This window comes from Durio zibethinus, chromosome 3, assembly GCF_047325235.1.
Source record: "Durio zibethinus cultivar Kanyao isolate XHJ-2024 chromosome 3, ASM4732523v1, whole genome shotgun sequence".
In the NCBI taxonomy this organism is placed as follows: Eukaryota; Viridiplantae; Streptophyta; class Magnoliopsida; order Malvales; family Malvaceae; genus Durio; species Durio zibethinus.
In genome coordinates, this window is record NC_143164.1 from 3,833,826 (window position 1) to 3,855,966 (window position 22,141).

The 22,141-nt window shown below is 33.6% G+C and overlaps 4 protein-coding genes and 1 pseudogene across 18 annotated transcripts; all 5 read left to right on the plus strand.

Annotated features, from left to right (window-relative positions):
* Window positions 1-6,186: 6,186 nt before the first annotated feature.
* On the plus strand, window positions 6,187-9,218 carry LOC111312690 (zinc finger protein GAI-ASSOCIATED FACTOR 1-like). The gene is made up of 4 exons (XM_022913238.2): window positions 6,187-6,758; window positions 6,898-7,294; window positions 7,402-7,613; window positions 8,212-9,218. The coding sequence occupies exons 1-4, from the start codon at window positions 6,611-6,613 to the stop codon at window positions 8,928-8,930; spliced, it is 1,476 nt and encodes a 491-aa protein (XP_022768973.1). The 5' UTR covers window positions 6,187-6,610; the 3' UTR covers window positions 8,931-9,218.
* Window positions 9,219-10,781: 1,563 nt separating this feature from the next.
* On the plus strand, window positions 10,782-11,761 carry LOC111300939 (cytochrome P450 734A1-like; annotated as a pseudogene). The gene is made up of 2 exons (XR_016338074.1): window positions 10,782-11,431; window positions 11,509-11,761. The product of XR_016338074.1 is annotated as a cytochrome P450 734A1-like (transcript).
* Window positions 11,762-11,789: 28 nt separating this feature from the next.
* On the plus strand, window positions 11,790-12,906 carry LOC149519544 (cytochrome P450 CYP72A219-like). Its single transcript, XM_089757862.1, has 2 exons — window positions 11,790-12,207; window positions 12,342-12,906. Exons 1-2 carry the CDS (start codon window positions 12,085-12,087, stop codon window positions 12,759-12,761), a joined length of 543 nt encoding a protein of 180 aa, XP_089613988.1. The 5' UTR covers window positions 11,790-12,084; the 3' UTR covers window positions 12,762-12,906.
* Window positions 12,907-13,813: 907 nt separating this feature from the next.
* On the plus strand, window positions 13,814-17,934 carry LOC111312748 (putative protein phosphatase 2C 55). Of its 14 annotated transcripts, XM_089758131.1 has the most exons (7): window positions 13,814-14,123; window positions 14,469-15,396; window positions 15,490-15,814; window positions 16,185-16,334; window positions 16,762-17,052; window positions 17,324-17,397; window positions 17,637-17,934. In XM_089758131.1, exons 2-7 carry the CDS (start codon window positions 14,642-14,644, stop codon window positions 17,671-17,673), a joined length of 1,632 nt encoding a protein of 543 aa, XP_089614257.1. In that variant the 5' UTR covers window positions 13,814-14,123; window positions 14,469-14,641; the 3' UTR covers window positions 17,674-17,934. The 14 variants fall into 14 exon arrangements, 11 of the variants coding, with proteins under 11 accessions (XP_089614257.1, XP_089614255.1, XP_089614260.1 ...); XR_016340796.1 differs by having other exon boundaries at window positions 14,469-15,814; window positions 16,762-17,201; XR_002692980.2 differs by having other exon boundaries at window positions 14,469-15,814; window positions 16,762-17,104.
* A 20-nt stretch (window positions 17,935-17,954) lies between these two features.
* LOC111313141 (arabinosyltransferase RRA3-like) lies at window positions 17,955-20,834 on the plus strand. Its single transcript, XM_022913853.2, has 2 exons — window positions 17,955-18,628; window positions 19,421-20,834. The coding sequence occupies exons 1-2, from the start codon at window positions 18,461-18,463 to the stop codon at window positions 20,537-20,539; spliced, it is 1,287 nt and encodes a 428-aa protein (XP_022769588.1). The 5' UTR covers window positions 17,955-18,460; the 3' UTR covers window positions 20,540-20,834.
* The last annotated feature ends 1,307 nt before the right edge of the window (window positions 20,835-22,141 follow it).

Below are 22,141 nucleotides of genomic sequence, written 5' to 3' on the forward strand. Positions count from 1 at the left end.
TTTTAGCATATGAAGCTCTTACCATCTCCTTATTCAGAGTAACATTTATAATAACTTCCATGGAATGAAAGATTTAATCAGGCTTCAAATATTTAGGTTCAAAAATTTTCAGAAAAAACATGGAGTTTCCAGTATTACTATATATTAGTAAAGTTATGATAGTAAAGTGGTTGCAGGCCAGGCCAATGGAGAATAGTCAAGTAGATTTGAAGGCGGGGATTTGGTCCTAAACCTAATGCTATTGCAATAGATTCGTAGACACTGTAGGGAGGTGCCTGGCAACTGGTATGCAATACGACCAAAGATTAAAAACCTGATGCGAAAAGGCAAAGCTACGGACTCATCCACTAATCAAAGCCAAGGTAGTATCTAGGGTTTAATAACGGTTCAATTTGAATTTGAATGAAATTCAATTCAATTTTTTTAAATATTATATAATATTATAAAATTTTAAAATTTGAGTCAAATTTAAATTTAAATTTAAATTTTATTTTATTTAAATCTAATTTTATCAATTTAAATTTGTTTGATTTTTTTTAATTTTTTTAATTTTATTTATTATTTTAATATATTTAAATAGATTTTAATATAAATATATTATTTTTATTATCTAAAAATTTAAATATATATAATTTGATTTAATTCAATTTTTTTATTTTTTTTATTTTTTAATTTAAAATTTAATCCAAATTTAATATTTAAATTTAATTTAAATTAAATAAAAATTTTATTCAAATCAAATTAATATTTTAATTTTAAACAGATATTCCAATTTTTTTTATTTTTTTAACCTTTGCTATATGAATCTGACACAACGATCTGTAAATGTCACAACACCAAAGTTGGCTCTTGTAGTCGTAGCTAGGCAAACCTTTTGTAAAAGAGTTAAAAAAAAAAAAAGTGAGATGAGGGAGAGAGAGCGCGGTGAATATGCCTGTCTCTCTGGATTCAATATGTACCTTTTGCTGCTTATTGCCATGCGAATCAGGAAAAAAGGAAAGGGAACCAAAAAGTTTATCAAATTGGTGATGATTACACCAAAGTCCTGTCTTTCAATATTAATTTTCTTTTTTGTCCTTTTCGACAATTGCTCATCACCTCACATTTCTATAGTTGCATTATGTAACTTGAAAAAACCATCTCTTTCGTTGGAGATGATCATACAAAGAGTCCAAATCTCAGGCTTTCTTCGACCTGAAGCCTGTTAAAACTAGATTGCTTTGTAATTTGCCTTGTTGGATGCCATCTCCAACTTTACCTCTTTACAGCCAACGCTCTTTTGTTTTTCTTGTGTCTTCATTTACTATTAAACTCATTTCTTATTCCAAACTCCGTAGCTTTATCTGCAATTTTTACTCGTTTTACATGTTAAAAGTAAATTTAATAATTTTATGTAATCATATCGTATAAAATATTATATTTATATTATATTTTATATATAAATTACTTATTATAACTTATATCAATATAAAAATATAAAATATAATTTTATTTATGATTTTTTAAAAATTTTAAATTATATTATTTTTATATTTTTTATTTATATAATTTTTATATTATATCACCATATCATGTACCTATTTATCATATCTACCTAAAAGAGTAAAAAAAATGAAGGAAACGACTAAAAGAATAAATCCATTGAGCTGTAAAGAGATACGTGTTATTATAATTTATTTTTTATTTTATTAAATTTATATATAATTATTATTAAAATTTTAAATTATTTTATTATTATATTTATATTATATCATCATCTTATATTTTTAATTATTATATTTAATTTCAGAGTATATGTTGTTGATATATAACATCAATCACAGCCATCCTTTGTTAGACAAGTAGAGCGCAAAAATCGCACCAAGGAACTTGCTCATATGCTTGTCCATAAAGGTATAAAGATTGATTAATTTTGTTGCCCTTATTTTCAATAAAAATTAAAGTGTAACCGCTAGTCCTCTCTCAACATCCATTCAAGAAAAGACATTCTACAAACTATGGATTCCTTTTTATTGTTCAAATATGAGCTTTTCATAAAATTTAGTCTTTAATTAAAACATGGCTCAAGTTTGTTTAAAGGTGAAATAATACTATTAGAAGTAAAGAGGTTGATTAATGGATGTTAATGGCATCTTCCTTCAACCACACCAAAACCAATGTTAATAAGTTTTGTTTGAATTTAACTTTTTTTTAATGATTTTAAAAATATATTATTTCATTTCTACTTAATACATTTAAGATTTTATTTGTGAAATATTTTCCAAATAATTGAATTTTAATTGATAATTTTAAATATATTTTCATCGTTAACTAAGCCCACATGTTTCAATGTGTATGGAATGATGGATTGGTGAATTTAATTTCCTACCATAATGATCAATTTAGTCTACTATTGAATTGGTACTCTAGAATATGAGATGCAAAAGTTTATAATTAATTAAAGGTAAAGAAAAGGCAAAAATACATATTATCTATTAATGCAAAGCTTGGTTTTATATTTTGAAATATTAAATTGATAGTTTAAAATACGATACGATGTTATAATATAAAATTAATATAAAATAATATAATTTAAAATTTTAATAAAAATTATATATAAATTTAATAAAATAAAAAATTTTATTTTATATTTTTATATTAATATAAATTATGATGTATAATTTTTATATAAAATATAATATAAATATATAAATTATTAATATTTTATATGATATAAATATATGAATATACGAATATCTTTTTAATGGTTCACTCTATTACGAAATCTCTTTCTACCATATTCATATATGCTAAATGGTTGTTTGCCAAGTAATTACAAAAGCTGCCTTAGTGATTTTAGCTACATCAATCTTTGGGTTGGAGTCATTGTTTAGATTTCTTTTTTTCTCATCCAAAGTCATTTTCCTATGGAGCCAAAATTATTCAATTTCTTTGAACATAATCAACCCAATTTCTAATTTTCAAGATGTCTCTTCACCGTGTATAAAAAAATTAAAAACAATTATTCAAAACCTAGGCTAGGCCATGCTCATATTCAACTATGAGTCTTCTTTAATAACCCATTTTTTTATATTTATGATTCTTAAAAATTAAAATTTAATTGTTAAAATTAAAAATTAATATTCTATCAATAAATTATACAATCATTTTTTTTATTGCTAATCTTACCAAAAATTAACATCTAGATTTAGTAATTGTATATTTATGTCATATAAAACATTAATAATTCGTGTATTCATATCATATTTTACATAAAAATTAGATGTTATAGTTAATATTAACATAAAAATATGAAATATATTTTTTTAGTTTTGTTAAATCTATTTATATTTTTTATTAAAATTTTAAATCATATTATTAATATTTTTTATTCGTATCGTATTACCATATGATATTTTAAATTATTAAAATAATATTGTAACCTTCCCGAAAGAAATAAAAACAAGAATATTAACAAGTTTTGACTTTCAAATTGAAAATCTTATTTAATTTTGCATAAATTGTCTACTTTGGCAGGACATAGAGATGGATGAATATATTAATTTCATGCAAAAAAAAAGTAATGTACTAATGTTTTCAAAGAGATTATTATAATGGCAAACCCTTTTTTGCGTTCATACCTTTGCTTGGATTTAACATGCAATTTAAAAGTAAGCCTGATAAATTTAAATATTATGTACGATATGAAAATGATATAATAAAAAATATAAAAATAATATAATTTAAAATTTTAGTAAAATTTATAAATAAAATTAATAAAATATAAAATATAAAATATATTTTTTTATTAACACAAACTATAATATTTAATTTTTATATAAAATATAATATAAATATATAAAATTTAATATTTTATATAATATAAATACATAAATTATCTTACCTGTTTAAAAGCCTTACGAAATCATTATCCTTAGTTCTATAATTTATGGATCATGACTATTATTAATACATTGGCCATGGTTTTGGGGCCCAGCTTTGATGAAATTGCGTGGTGTGTGAATGGTGGTGGAGGCCAGTGCGGCTCAATCAAACTCAACTATCAAACCAAAGTTCAAAAACATATATGTTGTGTGCTGCCACTCTCAACTTTTGCGAAAGCCGGTGCCCTTTTTCCACATAAAGACAAATTTTACTTTGCCTTTATATCCAATTTAAACAAAGTTTCTACATTTGGTACCATACATGATATTACTTTCTTAAGAAAAGATTATCTTTAAAAAATATTCTTCAGTAACAGAAGGAAAAGTCTTTATTATAAGCTACGATTTAATTCTTATTTTCAAGCTATTAATTAACATGTTGGATCTTTCCTCCTCGACCGCATGCCCCCCAGTCAAAGACTTAAGAAATAAGAATAAATTTGGTAATTTATGTATTAATAATATATAAAATATTTAAATTTATATTATATTTTATATAAAAATTATATGTTATAATTTATATTAAAATAAAAATATAAAATATATTTTTTATTTTATTAAATTTATATAATAATTATTAAAATATTAAATTATATATTATGTCAGCGTAAATAAGAATAGGAATGGATGATCATGATCTTTCATCTTGAATATGAAACAGCATGAAGCCATAATGATTTATGAAACTGAGAATCGAATTTCAAGGATTTTCTTTCCCTGTAAGCATATGAAGGCTTCAAGGACATTGGTCAACACCAAAATCCTGTAACGTACAGGATGCAATAGAGGCAATCAAAGACTCTTTTTTTTTTTTTTGAAAAAGCTGAGAAATACCATCTTATTTACCAAAATTGCCACTTCATATATGCCCATTTCTGTCTCTTCACCCAAAGTTGCTTTCACCCAAAGAAATGAAATTTACCAAAAATTCAAGAAAATGAAAGCCATAATTGTTATTTTGAACATCTTCTTATAGCTGCACTAGCACTTGTAATATTGGACGAAAGAGTATAATCACGAGAAAGCCACTCATTTCCGGACAAAAAATCTTTTTCTCATTGTAATTTTGAGCATCTTCTTATGGCTTTTTCTCGTCGTCTTAATCGTTCTTATCTACTCAATATTCAAATTAAGGTAATATTTAAAAAATAAATAATTAGAGATACAAATGAATAGAGCTTTTAATAAATTTTTTTGTGAATATATCTAATTTTTATTAATTTATATTTATTTATGTTCGATTATTAAATTTAACAAACGATTTTAAATATTATTTGTATATTCATTTATTAAACAAATTAAACAAAAAATTATTTATTCGTTTATTTATATCTACGAATAAATTTATTTATAATTTATTTAAAACTTGTTTATTTATTATTAATTTATTATTTTTTATAATGATATTAATAAAATCATATTTTTATTATTTATCTTAATCATATTTTAAGATTTATTTATATTTATTTGAGTTCGTTTATATTTGTTTATGGTTTGTTTATTTAAATTTATTTAGTTATAATTTATTTATTATTCATTAATATGTTCATTTACATATATTTGTTAATTTATTTATTTATTATTTATAAATAAGCTCGTTTAACTTAATTGAATGAATACATATAATTTATTATTTAAACGAACGAATATAAATAAATAGAATAATTTTTTTTACCATTACGAATTAAACATGAATATTTTTAAAAATAAATGAACAAATATAAATATATATTTATTTATTCATATTCAATTTATTTACAATCTTATAAATAATTAATGTATTATTTTTTATAATTAAAAAAAAAGAAATTTTAATGAATATTTAATGATATTAATTAAGATGTTATTTAAATATATATAATTAATTTATTATTTTTTAAATTTAATATAAATAATGTATGCAAAAATTTTGATTAAATAGTATTTTAAACATTTTAAAACCGTATTTACAGTTAAAAAATCCAAAAAAAAAAATCGGAGCGCTTTTTTACTAAACTAAAAACATCGCCTGGTTCATACTTACGACTTCTCCCGACAAATGTCAGCAGGCAGGAAATATGACAGGTGGACGGTCAGATTTTGATAAGCAGCCAGAAGAGAAGAGAAGAGGAGAGGAGCTGATGTCGATGTATATATGTCTCCGAATAAACCATAGTTAAATATCAACAGTTTCGAAGGACTTAACCATTGTCCATTGTTAAAGCTGGCGCCGCTTTGACTATTTTTTAATTACTTTTATATATATATATATTTTTAGCACTTTATTCAAGTCTATCTCTGTCTTTCTTCTTTGCTTCTCTCTCTTCAATGACTCTGTTTACTGTTTTCTCTCTGTATTATGGACGTAGAGCCGCCTTCTGTGAACTCTCCGTGCTTTTCCGGTCATGACTTGACGACTTAGTTGAATCGGCGGCTCTCATTTAGTTTCTTTTTTGTTTTCACTCAAACGAAAGCCATACACTTGGACAGAAAAAAGCTTTGTCTTTTTCCTACTGCTTTTTATCAAGTAAAAACAAGCATATTATTTGAAATTCAAACCATCATTTGTGGTGAATTGTTGTATCCGAACTCGACCGTTTCCTCTATCTGAAACTGAGTTTTTCTTTCTTTGAGCTGAAAAAGAAAAACCTGGAACAAAAACCAGATTTTTTTGGCTGTCTTTGATTGGGTTTCGAGTAAATAAAAGCATGGTGGAGCTTGAAAATTCTTCACCCATGGCAGTTTCTAGAGTTTCTGGAGAAGCAAGTGCATCTTCTTCGGGTCATCAGATTCAAGGCACTCAACAAACAGGAGAAGGAACACCGAAGAAGAAAAGAAATCTTCCTGGGATGCCAGGTTAATTATAACGACAGTCAAAGTCCACCTTTTTTTTAATCTCAATTATTTTAATTTCCAGGGTTTCTTTCTTTTTGTCTCGCAATGTTGAAAAATATCGTTTTTTTTTTTATTGTAAATTTCTTTTTGATTCATTCAGATCCAGATGCTGAGGTAATGGCTTTATCTCCAAAAACGCTGCTAGCCACCAACCGGTTTGTTTGTGAGATCTGCAAAAAGGGCTTTCAACGCGATCAAAACCTTCAACTCCACCGACGGGGCCATAACTTACCATGGAAATTACGGCAAAGAACCAGCAAAGAAATACGAAAGCGAGTCTACGTGTGCCCTGAGCCAAGTTGCGTCCACCACAACCCGGCTCGAGCCCTGGGTGATCTTACCGGTATCAAGAAACACTTTTGCAGAAAACACGGGGAAAAGAAATGGAAATGCGAGCGGTGTTCTAAAAAATACGCTGTTCAGTCCGATTGGAAGGCCCACATGAAAACTTGCGGCACCCGAGAATATAAATGCGATTGTGGCACCATCTTTTCTAGGTAAGCATAAACTCATCCGTTTCCATTTCATAATTGAACTCTTTTCCTTTAGTATGCGTTTTTTGTGGTTCTGGTTTTGACTTTTGGATGATGGCGTCTTCTTGAAGGAGGGATAGTCTTATAACGCATAGAGCTTTCTGCGATGCGTTAGCTGAGGAAAGCGCAAGGGCTCAAACGCTAGAGATGGCTGATACAGAAGGGAATGGGAGTGGAAAAAGTATGGTTGGAAGCGGAGCTGCTTCAACATCCCCGCCACCGCAGCCTTTAACACCGTCTACTACTAGTGTAGTTTCACCGGGCTTGTCAATTCAGAGTTCAGGTAAATAATTTGTGGTTCTTTTTGTATGTGTACTTTTACAGAGGGTTTGCTACTATATTTTGTTTTTGTTTATTTAGATAGGTCAAAGGTGAGATGATCTTGGGGTATTTTATTTAATTGTTTTTGTTTTTCTATTGTGGGTGAAGAAAGCTGAGAGTCCATTCAAATGAAGTTCTAGTTTTTTATGGCTCGGTTTGTCTCTTCTTGATGTCGTTCTCGTTTGGATATTTGCTTAGAGAACTTAACAAATGCCGTGGGTGAGTGAGGGGAGAGTTAGGGAGAGAGAGAGAAATGTGTTCAGGAGTTTATTTTTATTAGGTTCACGAGCGAGATGGTTACAGTGTCAATAAGTAAGCTCAATGATCGAAAAGCGAAAAGGGGTGAACTGAGAGAAAGAAAGGAAGCCATTATTGCCATTGCTTTTACTTCCCAATGCTTTCAAGTTATGGGAAAAGGCCTTAAAGAAAAGTCCTCTCCCTTTCAATCTCCACGCTTTCTTTCGTTTTCTTTTTTTGTTCTTTGCTGCCACTTTAATCTTCGTCATTGTATTTTCTATCAATGGCTTCTCATTCTTTTTTTCACTTTACATTGGTTACAGAAATACCAGAAAATCCAATGGGACTTTCACCACCAACTCCAGCAGCAACTAGTACCTCTCCTTCAAACAGCAATGTTTTCGCTAGCGTATTTGCTCCAAACTCTCAACCATCCAAAATACCAGCACCATCTTCGATCCTTCAATCAGGAGCACCGTTAGAGCGCACATCCCTATCTCTTTCCTCTCGTCTCTACCTCTCCAACAATGGCTCCTCTATCTTCTCTGGACCTGAACATGACCATTGCCACTATGCTCCATCCCCGCAACCAGCCATGTCTGCTACTGCATTGCTACAAAAGGCTGCACGAATGGGTTCAGCGGCATCAAACCCTTCACTGCTCCGTGGTTTAGGCTTGGCAATATCATCAACTTCCTCTGATGGTAAAGATCCTAATGTTAAGTCAGAGAGCAATTCAATGGCAACTGGTTTTGGCCTTGGCCTTCCTACAAATGGAAGTTCTGGCTTGACTAATACCATGATAGGCATAAGCTCATCCTCGCTGTTTGGAAACAAGCCTACTACGCTTGATCTTCTTGGCCTTGGCATGGGTGATGGTGGAGCTTCCTCAAGTGGACTGTCTGCTTTGCTCACTTCCTTTGGAGGTGGCTTCAATGTTGGAGCAGCAGCTACTACATCCTATGGAACAGGAGGGAGTTCGCCTGGAGAAACATGGGAAGGTGCACCGGATAGAAAGCCCACTGGCCCAACCATGCTTTAGAGGTTCAGTTCCCAGCTAAAGGATACACCATTTTGTTTTTCAATCTTTTTAGTCTTTCTTCAATACAACTGCTTAGAACTGAGAGAAGAATGTTAGAGTCAGACTCTAATTTTTGGCTTTCCGTGTGTTAAATACTGCCTTTTAAAGTTAGTTTCCTTTTGAGGTAAAGTTTAATTTAAAGGTTGTACGGGAACTCCTGTAGTTAGTATCTAGCAAATGTAGCACAAACTATGATGCTACTATATACAGTTATTTTTTACTTTTTTATTAAACTTGATTGTTGTTTCACATCCAAGCTCCAACTTCCAACATGACTGTCCATACAGGGACAGGGTTCAATTTGCCAAAATTTGACTGAATATGAAACACTTTAAACAATTTGCCGATTAGTTAAAACCCAGTTTCAAGTTCATTATAATCCAAAGTTTTGAGTAATCCAAGTTTGAAAATGATTTCCTTGATTGGAAGATGACGGTGCATATACGCCATTATGATGAGATTGGAAGTGAAGGCGTTGGTCAAACAAAGGGGGTCGGCTGGTCAATTCTAAACATGATAGGGAGTCCTTCGGAGTTCAGATTCAGAACTGTCGAACCCCCCATTTAATAAGGTGAGTTGGCAAGCCACAGGTGCATGTGTATCCTGGCCGCAGGGCCCTTGAGTTTTTATGGGTGGTGGGGTTGTTGCCTGGCGTTCTCCAAACGATTACGCATTCAGAAAATTTGCAGAGAGAGACAGATTTCGATCAGGTCCGCTCCAAATATGAGAGAAGAAACAAAAATGAATGTTTCATAACGTTCATGCTTGGTTTTAAGGCTTTAAGCTTCCTGCCCTAGCGGGAACACGTTTCGGACATGTCATGTGCCTTTGCTTTCGCCGTGCATTGTGGTCGCTGATTCGCTGTTCTTACGTGGGATTGATGTAGCGTTTCGTTATTCAACATCAGGCTCAGGAGATTAAACCCATTTCGGACCCATTTCCTGGCAGCCCAATTGTGAAGTAGAAATTCCTAAGGGAAACCCCAATTCTGCCTCCAACGAGGAGCTACACCATTGTTGTAGTTGAATGCTCAATAATCTAAAGACAACTTTAAGAAATAAATTTTAAAAGATACCATGAACTTACAGCTAATCCCAAGCCAAGATATTTCAATCTGCAAAACCAATATATCAAAGCATGACCTAATCGTTTCATCAGCCAGAATATGAAGGGGTCTCCCTCCCTCTTTCAATCATCCAGGATGTACTTTAAAAAGTTGGCTCACCTCATCAATTAATTACATTGCATGATGCTGGTCTACAAAATTTTCATGCAACGTGAACATAAATTTTTACTTAAAAACAAAGTTCCAAGCTCGACAACAAGTGATCATTAGCAAGATGACTGTGCAGTTCAAATTGCAGTCTCGCTGATTAAAAGTTTGACATCTACTCGAACCTAATACAGTAACTAGGATTTGGGATGAAGGTATAATTAGGTCACCATGAACCAACTTTACTAACACAATCATATATTTATTTTAAATTTAAAATAACATGTTTTTAATCACAATTTAAAAACTAATTCCATATTATCAGTATGAATCATGCCTTGTTGCGTTGCAATAATTGATTACTTGTCAACTGAAGGAAAGAGAAGAAAAAAACAATTACTCTATTTTATATAGATAAAATATTAATACCATCCATGCCAATAACAATAACGTTGAGCTTATATAATTTAGTTTTCTTAAGTTCTTCAAGGGGAATAAAAATCATTTGTGCCAGCATTAATATAATTAAAATGAAAAAAAAAATTAACTCAATTGAAATTTAATCTCAATAATTGTAAAATTTTCACCCCTAATTATCACCTAAGTTTTGACCTCTGTAAAAAATAAAACATAAAAACTTCTAAGCCCCAACCACCCCAATCCACCACTTAATTTCTTTCTACAGCCAAGACATTTCTTTAGCCAAGACATTTCTTTCTGCTTCTATTGCTAGGTTTTTTATTTTTTTATGGCCAATGCTTCTTGTACTTGCTTTGCTCCGTCTTTTAACCTTCCTTTTGAAAGCTTCTCACAAAATCATCTGGGTTCCGTGGAGAATCCAAACCCACTTCAGAAAACAAGGGATAAGGGGCCCTAGCTACCGTCCCATATTTGGAAACTTAGCAGAGATCCGCCATCTGCATTCAGAAGCTCGGTCAAAGCCCATGTCCTTTGACCAGCTTGATATCCTAGACCGTGTGGCTCCTGGTTACCGCAAGTGGTCACGCACTTATGGCAAACGTTCCTTTATTGGTTTGGGTTAAAGCCCAGGCTTGCGATATCTAACCTGGACATGATTAAGCAGGTTACTCTCAATACGGATGGTGGGACGCCGACGTTTGAACCCTTGGGGTTTGGCCCTTCAAGTAAGCAGCTCTTTGGACAACAAGGACTGGTTGGGCTGACAGGAGGGAAATGGGCTATACAAAGGAGAATCTCAAACCAGGCCTTCAAAATGGAGCGGGTTAAGGTAACATGTTCGGCTGAATGTTGAAAACAAAATTTTAAGGCTGATCCCGCAGACCATAACAGTCGTTCTTTTAACAGGGTTTTGTGACAGGGATCGTGACCAGCACTGGGGAAATGTTAAAGAAGTCCGAGGAAATAAGAGGAGGAAAAGATCAATTTGAGATCGAAGTGCAAAAAGAATTCCATTCCCTGTCAGCAGATATTATATCCAGGACAGCTTTTGGGCGTAGTTTTGAAGAGGGAAAGCGTATTTTTATGTTGCAAGAACGGCAATTATACCTTTTCTGGGAGGGTATAACAAGCGTTTATATTCCAGGGTTCAGATGAGTACTAGTCTTAAATTGAATTTGGGGTTAGAAATTTTCTTTTTCCGCCTTATGTTTAGTGACTTCTGAAAACCTGTTTTACACAGGTTTCTACCCACCAGGAAAAACAGAGAAAGGTGGAGACTGGAAAAGGAAATTTGTGAATCAATACGGATGCTGATCAAGACTAATCAGAAAAAGAAAGCAATGGAAAACTCCACGAATCTACTTGGCCTTTTGATGTCTTCTTATAATAACCAGGATGGTCATGAAGAGAGATTAGAGGAGGAAGAAATTAGATGAATGTAGGACTTTTTACTTTGCAGGAAAAGAAACAACTGCTAATCTTATGACTTGGGCACTTACACTTTTAGCAATGCATCAAGCTTGGCAAGAGAAAGCGAGGGTAGAAGTGATTCGCATCTGTAAAAACAAAGAGCCGGTTTCTGAGAATTTAAACGACTTCAGAATAGTAAGTTGACTCTTTATTAACATTTTAAGCCAACCTTTGATAAATTGTGGAAGATGGGAATTACCAAAAGGAAATTGCTGGGACATATTGTCCAAGTTTGTGTTGTTTATTTTGGCTTCATCTTCTTCTAACAGGTGAATATGATTATCAGTGAAACGCTTAGACTTAACCCTCCAGTGGTGATGATTATGAGGAAAACAACGAAGAACGTTGTGTTAGGGAGCCTCGACATTCCTGCTGGCACAGAATTCCAGTTAGGATTGGCTGTTGTCCATCATGATCCTGCTATATGGGGAGAAGATGCCAATAAGTTCGATGCTTCTAGATTTGAAGAGGCTCGAAAGCACTTAGCCTCGTATTTGCCATTTGGGTTGGGGCCTAGAATCTGCGCAGGTCACAATTTAGCCATGGTTGAGGCAAAAATCGTGCTCGCTATGATCCTCCAGGAATATTCTTTTGTAATGTCACCAACTTACGTTCATGCACCATTGGCGCTAACGAGCCTGCAGCCTCAATGTGGTTCACAGATCCTGTTCAGCAAGATCATGAATTGAAGATTTGCTTAGAGAACTTTAGCATGTTTAAAGCATTCAAAACTTGGAATAAGCATAAAATCTTCCTCTTTGTATATAGCATACTAGTTAAAACTTGAAATCATATGATCAAGTCTCATTACGTGTGAGTTTGATTGTTTAATTATATTATAATTTATTAATTAATTATTTAATAATGTAACAGTTAATTATTAGATCAATACTTGATTATGAATGTAATTAAAGAAAGAAATAATCCTTTAATTTTTTTTATAGTAAGCAAAAGTCTATAATAAAGGACTTTCGGTTAGTCTAAAAATTAAAATACTAGAAGTATGAAAGCAAGGACAGGATAATTTTGTTAAAAAGAAAAATATTAGGCCAAAAATCTAAAATCTAAGGGGAAGAATTTATATAAAATTTCTTAAGTGAAATTTGTAAAATTTTTATTACAAATTTTAATAAAAAATTCAAATTAAAAATTTAATACAATTTAATAAAAACAATAAATAATATATAAAAAATGTAATTAAAAATATTATTTATAATTAAATTTAATTAGTACTTATTTAATGATAAAAAATTTAATAAAATTTTTATTAAAAATATTTATAAAAAATCAAAATTTATTAAAATTTTTTTAAAAATTATATATTTAATTTATATAATAAAAACTTTCAATTTATTAAAATTTATTTTAATTTAACAAAATAACTTTACGAATTTACCTACCAAACTTTATTAAGTTTGCTTGAATCCAAGAGTTGTAATTTTGATCTTCATCTCCAACCAATTTGGATGATTAAACATGGCAAGTGCACTGATACGTCCAACTCCAACAACATACGAATTCCCGTTGAAGTTCATAAGGACAATTATACCCTCGTCAAAATCCCCAAAACAATCGACACATTGAGTAAAGTTTAGCTTATCCGACAGTCAATTCCGTCAACAAATATAAGTACTTGTCATGTTCTTAAACAAATATAATTTTGCCACGTTTTGGTCAAACTTAAAATCTGTTCTCACCCTGAAAAATCCTGAGTAAAAGGAAACAGCTTTAGGGGCTAATTGTCGCTTTCCCTCCCTGTAACCATTTGTAGGGTTTCATTGTCGTTTGCTGAGCTTCTTCCAAGAACTTTCTCGACATCTTTTTAAGAAAAATTTTTTTCTTTTTGCACCGTTCTTGCCCGAGTTTCAGAGAAGATTCTGCACCCGAAGATTTGGAGTCTTTCGTTTCTTTAAGGTTTCATGAAGGCAACTCGACTGAAGAACCGGTTCTGGCGGTTCTCTCTAAACCGATCGGTTCATTTCTAGCTTCTCCCAGAACTTTGAGGATAGGGTTTTCAATTTGAAATTGTTGGTTTTGATGGCTCTGTAAAGGTGAGGTTTCGTGCCTTGTTAATTTGATGTTCTTTTTTCGTTGTGTTGATTTTGTTCAAAGGAATTTAGGGTTTCTTTTCCTTTTTTGTTGGATAATCCTGTTAACTAGCTGAGTTGGAATTAATTATATCATATCTGTGTTGATTTTGATTCCTTTCTTTGGCGGATTACAAATTGATTTTTCATTGGAATTAAGCTTAGATAAACTTTGTGTTTGTATTTTCCTCTGTTTTTGTTTGATTCAATTTCTTGATATTGATAGTATCATCGTTTGAAATCTTTTTTTTTTTTTTTTTTGAGTTGGTTTTTAACTTGTTATCTGCAAACTTTTGTTTTTCTTTTCAGGTTTCTTAATTCCTGCTATTTTCGAAGGGAGAGCAGGAATTATCTATGATTTTAGTAATCTAAGGTTTAGATTTGTTAAAAAGTTATGAAATTTTCTTCTGTATATAGTAGTGATTTTTGTGTTCTCTGTAATAGACGGTTTGAAAGAAAGTTGCTTTGCTTAAGAAGATAAGATGCCATCCACTTACTTTTGGAGACTGAGGAGTGCAGTTCAGAATGGAATCCACAGAACAGATTGTGGGCTTCAAGATTCAATTGAAGTTCTGATTGGAACAAGGAAGCTAGGGTTTGGCAATTGTAGGTTTTTTCATTCTTTAAGATTTTTGGGTCTTGCGGATTTGCAAGGACTTTTGCCAACAGGGACTTTTTTGGCTGCAAGATCAGATTCTCTCTTACCTAATCGAAGAAGAAATATTTCTGTTGTTGGAGCATTTTCTCGAACAATTTCTGTTCCATCTGTTTCGGGCCCTGCCTTCCAGGTTTGTGGGTATCATATTGATTGTGCACTTGCTGACTTCAGTCAAATACCTCCAGTTTGCAAATTTCAGAGTAAACCTATGGCTGCTTCTGGTTCTAGAGTTGTATTTGGTGGAGATTTTATTGGTACATTAAAGTTAAAGCATGAGCACCTTTCATCGTTAACAAGTAGTGCTGACATATTTTATGGCAATGGGAATTTGAATGGCTGCATAAAAGCTAGAATGAGTTTGAAAAACCATGAGAAACCTAACAGGTCTCCAATTTATGGATATTTCATTTATAGTGTTGGAAAAAGATGGTGCAACTTTAATCCTTGGTCGGGGTCAGGTTCAAGGGCTTTCCTTAGTTCATTGTCTTCTTGTTTATCCTTTGGTACCGTACCTGATGTTTCCTTTGATAATTCTGGTCATGAAGAACAGGTTGCCAGTTCTTCTGTGTCAGCAGAAGAGTATGCTCTCTGTGCACTTTCCAATTTCCTTTTACCAAATCATTACGATATCTTTTGCAAATTATATTTTGCCATGCTTGACAATTATGATAGGAAGATTTCTGCTGGAAAAACTCTGAAGCTGCGTTCAGGATCCTGCTATCTTCCCCATCCCGACAAAGAAGATACTGGAGGTGAAGATGCTCATTTCATATGTGTGGATGAACAAGCAGTAGGTGTAGCAGATGGAGTCGGTGGCTGGGCAGATCTGGGTGTTGATGCAGGGCTGTATTCTAGGGAACTCATGTCTAACTCTGTAAATGCTATCCAAGAGGAGCCCAAGGGTTCAATTGACCCTGCAAGAGTCTTAGAGAAAGCTCACTCTAGCACAAAAGCTAAAGGTTCCTCAACAGCATGCATCATAGCCCTCACAGACCAGGTAAGCCATTTCCGTTCTGGGCTTGCCGATCATTTTCAATGTTCCAACATGAGTAGCTTTTTCCTGAAATAATTATGTGGAACACATCTAAATCAAAATACTACTTTCTGCACTTTAACATGAACTGATGAATTAATGACCTGCAATTGGATGTCTTTCCTAGCTTATGTCCTAAGTAGGGGATTAAAAATCAATGTCAGTAACTTGTGGTAGCTTGGTAAAATTTGAAATGATGAAGGGTCAGAATTGGGGCTTTGTGTATTAACACTCATTCCGCTTACATTAAAATTGCACAAATTACCTTCTTCTTGGATAACTGGATCAAGTTACTTGCTGGATGGTATATTAATTTTCTGAGTTTTCATTGCAGGGTCTTGATGCTATAAACTTGGGAGATAGTGGTTTTATGGTGGTTCGAGATGGATGCACTATATTTAGATCCCCTGTCCAGCAGCATGATTTTAACTTCACATATCAACTTGAGAGTGGAAGTAATGGTGATTTACCTAGTTCTGGTGAGGTAGTTACACATGTTCCTCCTGTGCTTATATTCCTGGAAAGGTCTTTTATTTTGACTTTATGAAAATGAAATTTTGTTTGTGTAATTTTATGAGAAAAACCATGTATTTTCTGATGGATATTTGCTTGGTTGGCCCTGGGATGTTTGATGGTGGCTTCTGCTGACTGTTTCTCGTGACTAATAACTTAAATATTTAAGTGAGAGAGTATAACCCTTTTATATTTCTTGATAACTGACAAGTCAACCAAATTATTTATTAAGCAATGATTTACATGTTTTGGTTTCTCTTGCATCTTTTGTAGCTTTTATTTTTCCCCTCGCTGTCTTAAACTAGAACTTTTGAGCTTGTTTATTAAATTGCATGAGGCTTTAGTTTATTTGATAGATTATGAAATATCTAAGTGATCTAAATCTTCTGCCCAATCAGGTGTTCGCAGTTCCTGTTGCTCCAGGAGACGCTGTCATTGCTGGCACAGATGGACTGTTTGATAACTTGTACAATAATGAAATTACTGCAGTGGTGGTTCATGCTGTGAGAGCTGGTTTGGGGCCTCAAGTGACTGCTCAAAAGATAGCAGCGTTGGCACGGCAACGGGCACAAGATAGAAACCGACAGACACCTTTCTCAACTGCTGCTCAAGATGCTGGGTTCCGTTATTATGGTGGAAAGCTTGATGACATCACTGTTATTGTGTCATATATTACTAGCTCCGAGGAAGTATGCATTTGCTCTTAATTCTTTCTATCCTGTTTAGGCGAACTAAAAATAGGTAAATAAAGAGGAATGGCGAGACTCATTTATGTTACTTCTCAGAGTTCGTGCTAAAAACCCTTGTTTTCTTTTTCTTTTGGCTGGAAAACCCCCTGGTTTGCATTCTTTTCGTGTTCCTACTAAATTAAAGGATTTCAAGTTTTTTAATATCTTCCTTCAGTTAAGGTTTTTTTTTCTTATTTACCTAACTAGCCTCACTTCTTGAACATTAACCTAGGCTTCAAGGAATAAGAGTGGAATACCTTCCATTTTGACCTACATCAAAATGAACATTGGGGATGACTGCATTGGGTTGGTATTCATAAAAATTGTGCATTTACTACTGCCAAGCTTTTGGGTTTCCAAAACAGAAATACCCTCTTAAATCCAATTGTACTAAGTTTGCATCAACATTAAAAATGAGATGTGACCAATTATCTTGATATTGGTCTTTGTTACATGATTATTTCATAACATCCTTGCTCTCCTAGGCTAACGAATTCGTGTTTGCTTGAAGGATGCTAATATCTTTCTTATTCCTGGTTATGCAGGAGAACAAGTCTGCATGAGCACGAGGAGCTGTTGTAGGGAAGTTAGTGAACCTTGTTTTACTTGATTTGCCGCGATGATCCAATTTTGTTAGGAAGCAAATTCTTATGATGTTGATAAGTTGGTTTTGTAGGATCCATTGTTCCTGAGTTCGCAATCGAACCGCCTCTGTTTTTGATGTATTTTTCATTTGTTTTTGTCACGTGCCTTTATGTTGGTGAGTTAGATGTTGCTCTCAATGTACAAACCACAATCATTGTTGTAAATATATTAGTATTGTCGTTAGTATTTTAAGTGAAATGTTCTTTTTGCCAGAATTAAACAAAAAAAAAGGGTCTTGCTCTGTTCCAGTTGTGGTTTTTGGGTGGGAAAATTCATTGTTTCGGTTGTTGAAAGAAATCCTCAATGATTAAACCCGTGCAGCACGCCAATGTGGCGGAAAAGTCAATGACGCGTGTATAACCGTTGGATCATTCGAAATTTATCAAAACGGACGGTCTGATTCCATCTTTTTCAATAGTCAAATAAATGTTCCTGAAGCACCAAATCTAAACTCTTCACTGTTATCTCTGCTAACCCCCCCCCCCCCCCCCCCCCCCCAACCTCAAAAAAAAAAAACCTATCTCATCTGTCCTAATTTTAAGAGTTATGTACCAAAAGCCAAGAGGAGAAGCTTAGAATTGCTAACTTATCAAAGCGGTTGATTCTTGGATAAAGGGAGAGCCTTTTCACTTCTTCTTCTTCTTCGTCTTCTTCTTCGTCTTCTTCTTCTTGTTCTCTCTCTCTCTCTCGTTCTGTTTCAGTGTTGGACCGAGTGGGAAGGAGGATGGCGGCCCGTAGAGAGAAAGGGCAGTCACTTCGCGGATCTCGAATTGCTGTAGCCATTGTGATCGGAGTTCTTCTTGGATGCGTCATCGCTTTCTTTTTCCCTCATGGCCTCATCAACCCCACTCCCTCTTCTCAAAATCGTCGATTTGGCAAATCAAATTTCCAGGTTCACCTCTTATTTGCTACCTCAAGTTTTAATTTTTCTTTTGTAAAGTTTCTTTGATTAATGCTTTTTAGTGGTTATTGATCTTAGCATTTTCTTGCTAATGTGTCAAGTGTGAATTGGGTTGAGTTGACTTTGGAACTAACCAGTGTTCTTGAAGGTGTTAACTCTTTCTATAGTAAAAAAAGATTTGTTTCCAAGAGTTGGGTGTTCAAGGAAAACAAATGATTTTACTAGGAAATTCAATAACACTTGTCTAAACCTTCACTTTTAGGATACAAGGGAAAGGAATTTGAAACAATTACGAAACAATAATTATAGTACTATTTTATTCTCCTCTTTTAGAGACCTAGCTAAGCCTTATTAAATCTTCGGTCGAGCAGCATCGGAATTGATTAGCTCTATTTCTAGTTTCTACACATGGCAGATGGCACATAGTAGTAATAGAATCTTGAAACAGAGTTGTTTTGGAGGACGTCTTCTAACCCATCTTGTAGTTTTACCTGCAATAGATGGCTTCCATTATCCTTGGCAATGGTCCGCTTTAGGCTTTATTCTCCTGTCTTTTATTTGATATTTTGAGCTCAGTTTGGCCAATCCTTGGGTATTTTGTTGCATAAAAATGGCCAATGGTTAATGTTTTGATTTGCACCTAGTAATGATTTGTAAAGAATTGTGGGCTTTCTTCTTATCTTGGGATACCCGAACATTACAAAGTTTGTATCATCTTGGTTTTCTTTGTTATCGGTTGCTTGATGTGTATATTGTTTTTTTTTTTTCCCTGCTATTTGTTAGATTGGTTCTTCATCATGTGAATCCTCGGAGCGGATTAAGATGCTGAAGTCTGAAATTGTATCTCTATCAGAGAAGAATTCTGAATTAAAGAAGCATGTCAAAGATTTGACAGAAAAGCTACAGCTGGCTGAACAAGGAAAAGATCATGCACAGAAGCAGTTTTTGGTGTTGGGTGAACAGCACAAAGCTGGACCTTTTGGTGCTGTCAAGGCTTTACGAACTAACCCAACTGTTGTTCCTGATGACTCTGTGAACCCAAGATTGGCTAAGATATTGGAGGAAGTTGCTGTTCGGAAAGAGCTCATAGTTGCACTTGCCAATTCAAACGTGAAAGAGATGTTGGAGGTTTGGTTTTCTAACATCAAGAGAGTTGGTATACCTAATTACCTAGTTATAGCTTTAGATGACCAGATTGTAGAATTCTGCAAATCAAATGATGTTCCAGTGTACAAAAGGGATCCTGATGAGGGTGTTGATGCTGTTGGGAGAACAGGAGGCAATCACGCTGTCTCTGGATTGAAGTTCCGCATTTTAAGGGAGTTTTTGCAACTGGGTTACAGCGTTCTTCTCTCTGATGTTGATATAGTATACCTACAAAACCCATTCAACCATCTTTATCGGGATTCTGACGTAGAGTCCATGACTGACGGTCACAATAATATGACTGCATACGGTTATAATGATGTCTTTGATGAACCTGCCATGGGTTGGGCTCGTTATGCTCATACAATGAGAATATGGGTTTACAACTCTGGTTTCTTTTATATACGACCTACAATTCCTTCAATTGAGCTTTTGGACCGTGTGGCTGATCGGATGGCTCGGCAACAAAATGCATGGGATCAAGCTGTTTTTAATGAGGAACTGTTTTTCCCTTCACATCCTGGGTATGATGGGCTTCATGCTGCCAAGAGAACTATGGATTTCTACATGTTTATGAACAGTAAGGTCCTCTTTAAAACAGTAAGGAAAGATGCTAAACTGAAGAAGTTAAAGCCTGTGATTGTTCACGTAAATTACCACCCAGATAAACTTCGAAGAATGAAAGCAGTTGTAGAATTCTATGTTAATGGCAAACAAGACGCATTGGACCCTTTCCCGGATGGTTCTGGTTGGTAGGAGTAGCATCTTTAAGGATCTCATGTTGACCCATGCATGGGCTCACCTTTCACTAGTTGCAAAGTCACTTCATACGGGTAGGTTATTCTTATATTATCTTATAAGAAAAGAGACGAACGTCTTTCTTTATTCTCCTCCTTTCCTTCCATTGTTTCTTTGTATTTCTGCTGTAACCTATGATCAAATTTTACAAGCACTTCAATTAATAGGCTTGTTCTATATTATGCATACTGACAAATGTTATTAAGGTTTTTGTTGTTTTCCATGATAAAGATTTGCTGCACCGTTTGCATTGCGTTTTGTGTGATTATCCCTCCTCTAAATTGGCTTTTTATATGACATTTTCTAGTGGAACATCACAATTGCCGATAGAAGACACCATGCAAGTTTTTATTTCCCCAAGAATTTTGTTTAGTAATAGAAGCTCCTTACAAAATAAAATTGGACTTTTCTATTCAATTCTGTATAATGAACCATTGTTGGAAGACACTTGGGCGGCATGTTTCTGCTGTCCTTTTACAGGAGGTTGTTACCATTATAAATTTCTGAAGCGATCACTCACAACCTACTAGAACCAGTTATCTTAATTCTAAATCAACTGTGATTGCACCCTTTGCCAATTGAATCTGAATTTGGAGGGGTAGGCCCTGGAATGATGCAAACCGGTCATTTTTCTTTGGATTAGGCATTTCTCTTTAACATCTAAGCACCAATTATCCAACAGGCATTATGGATGGTCCCTTTTTTCCCACTTTGACGCCGAATGTAACCTGGAAACGAACATTTTAAGGTGACTTTGGATTGGAACTTGGAGAAACTTTTCTGCTAAACTACCATTATTTTCCTTCTTGAAGGAAAAAAATATCAGGCAGATCCGAGGACTAGAAGAGGAAGGTCATGATAATAGGCTGTGGATCTGACATGGCTTTGCGGAAAACGAACTCAGAATCAACCTCCTATCACAAAAATTCTTGAATAATGGTCCTCAGTAGAATTTTTGAAAATTGTTCACTGAATGACAAAATAGACTTGGCACTCTACCCTTTGTCTTTTTTTTGGCATTTTTCTACTCTGATCATAAACAAATAGAGAATCGCTTGAGCTTTTCTGGCTTTCAAATCTTTGTTAAACCTCTAAAAAATTTAGCCTCATCCTGTCTTCTCCTTTTCCTCCCTTGAACCGTCCCTATCAAAACGCTTTTTTTTTTTCCTTCTCATGAAACTCGTCTGCTTCATCAACGGAAAACATGTTCAGTTCTCTTTGCAAGTGGATTGAATTGAATATTGTAACCAGTTGACAGTTTAAAAACTTGACCATATTTCCCGCCAATTTCCATTTTTTTTTTCAACGTTGAAGATGCAGAGATTTTCACAGAGAGAAAGTGTTCTTTTAGGCTATAGTCCTCAAAAGACATTCATGGACTCAACTTCTGCTCCGAAGACTCCTGGTAGAAACTCAGATATAGACTTTAAAGAAGTCTTCGGTGGTCTGTCAAGGAGGTCATCAATTCACGAGACACGATACGGTTTTGGTGAAAACACGGATTCATCATCTGTCTTCAGAAGAAGTGATGAAATGGTTGCTGAATCACGGAATTCATGG